The sequence below is a fragment of the Bison bison genome, unplaced genomic scaffold (assembly GCF_000754665.1).
Source record: "Bison bison bison isolate TAMUID 2011002044 unplaced genomic scaffold, Bison_UMD1.0 scf7180017855054, whole genome shotgun sequence".
In the NCBI taxonomy this organism is placed as follows: Eukaryota; Metazoa; Chordata; class Mammalia; order Artiodactyla; family Bovidae; genus Bison; species Bison bison.
In genome coordinates this window covers 6,118-7,296 of record NW_011485627.1, presented here as the reverse complement: position 1 = coordinate 7,296, position 1,179 = coordinate 6,118, and the positions used below count along the sequence as shown (strand labels likewise).

General features: G+C 48.2%; 1 protein-coding gene across 1 annotated transcript in view; it reads right to left on the bottom strand.

Moving 5' to 3' along the window:
• Positions 1-6: 6 nt before the first annotated feature.
• Positions 7-1,179, bottom strand: part of LOC105001606 (isocitrate dehydrogenase [NAD] subunit gamma, mitochondrial-like) — a 7,289-nt gene continuing 6,116 nt past the window's right edge. The window contains exons 7-8 of the mRNA XM_010857976.1: positions 219-313; positions 7-135 (exon numbers count right to left, since the gene is read on the bottom strand). Of these exons, the coding sequence (XP_010856278.1) occupies positions 33-135; positions 219-313 (198 nt within the window). The 3' untranslated portion in view covers positions 7-32. The remainder of the gene's footprint in view (positions 136-218; positions 314-1,179) is intronic.

Below are 1,179 nucleotides of genomic sequence, written 5' to 3'. Positions count from 1 at the left end.
AGGTCACCATTTCCAGCCCCTTGGCCGTCCTATCAGCTCAACCTGGGAGAGGGGTGGGGGTTGGGGGGCCTCACGTTTTCATTGTCCATGGATGCCAGGACGGCCTTGCGGATGGAGGTGGCATAGGAGTGCAGCCTGAGGAAGAAGAACAGAATTCAGTCCTCTGGGCCTCGTTCGCAGTCTGGGGGCTGATGGCCGGGCATTGAGAAGCCACTTACTTGAGGTGGTCGAGCATCATGCAACTTGCCAGCAGTGTAGCTGTGGGGTTGGCAATGTTCTTATTGGCAATACTCTTCCCTGTGTTCCTTGTAGCCTGGAAGAGGCGACATGAAAAAGGAGGGGGCTGGTGAATGTAAGAATGTTGAGGGTATCCTGCATTGGTGTGAACTGTCCAGAACAGGCAAATCCAGAGACTGAGCAGATGAGATTGGTGCGAGGGGCTGGGGGGAAGGGAAAGAGAATGCTGGCCACAATTACCAGATTTCTTTTTTTTTTTGGTAAGAAGTAGATTCATTCAGATTCAGAGAGAAGCATGCTCTACAGAGTGGGCCATCGCAGAGGGCAAGGGCCTACAAAATTTCTCTCTATGGTGATGAAAATGTTCTAGAATTAGTGGGGATGTTTGCAAAATTTTGAATATTCTAGAAACCACTAAATAATTTACTTTCAATGACTGAACTAGAAAGTGTATGAGCTATAGTTTTTTGCCGACCTTTGTTGACAAAAGTCCATCTAGTCAAAGCTATGGTTTTTCCAGTAGTCATGTATGTGGACTTCCCTTGTGGCTCAGATGGTAGAGAGTCTGTCTGCAATGCTGGAGACCAGGGTTCAATCCCTGGGTTGGAAAGATGAAGATCCCCTGGAGAAGGAAACGGCAACCCACTCCAGTGTACTTGCCCAGAGGATCCCGTGGACAGAAGAGCTACACTCCATGGGGTCACAAGGAGTTGGACACTGACTGAGCAACTCCACTTTCACTTTCAAGTATGGGTGTGAGAGTTGGACCATAAAGCAAGCTGAGTGCCAAAGAATTGATGCTTTTGAACTGTGGTGTTGGAGAAGACTCTTAAGAGTCCCCTGGACTGCAAGGAGGTCAAACCAGTCAATCCTAAAGGAAATCAGTCCTGAATATTCAGTGGAAGGACTGATGTTGAAGCTGAAGCTCCAATACTTTGGCCA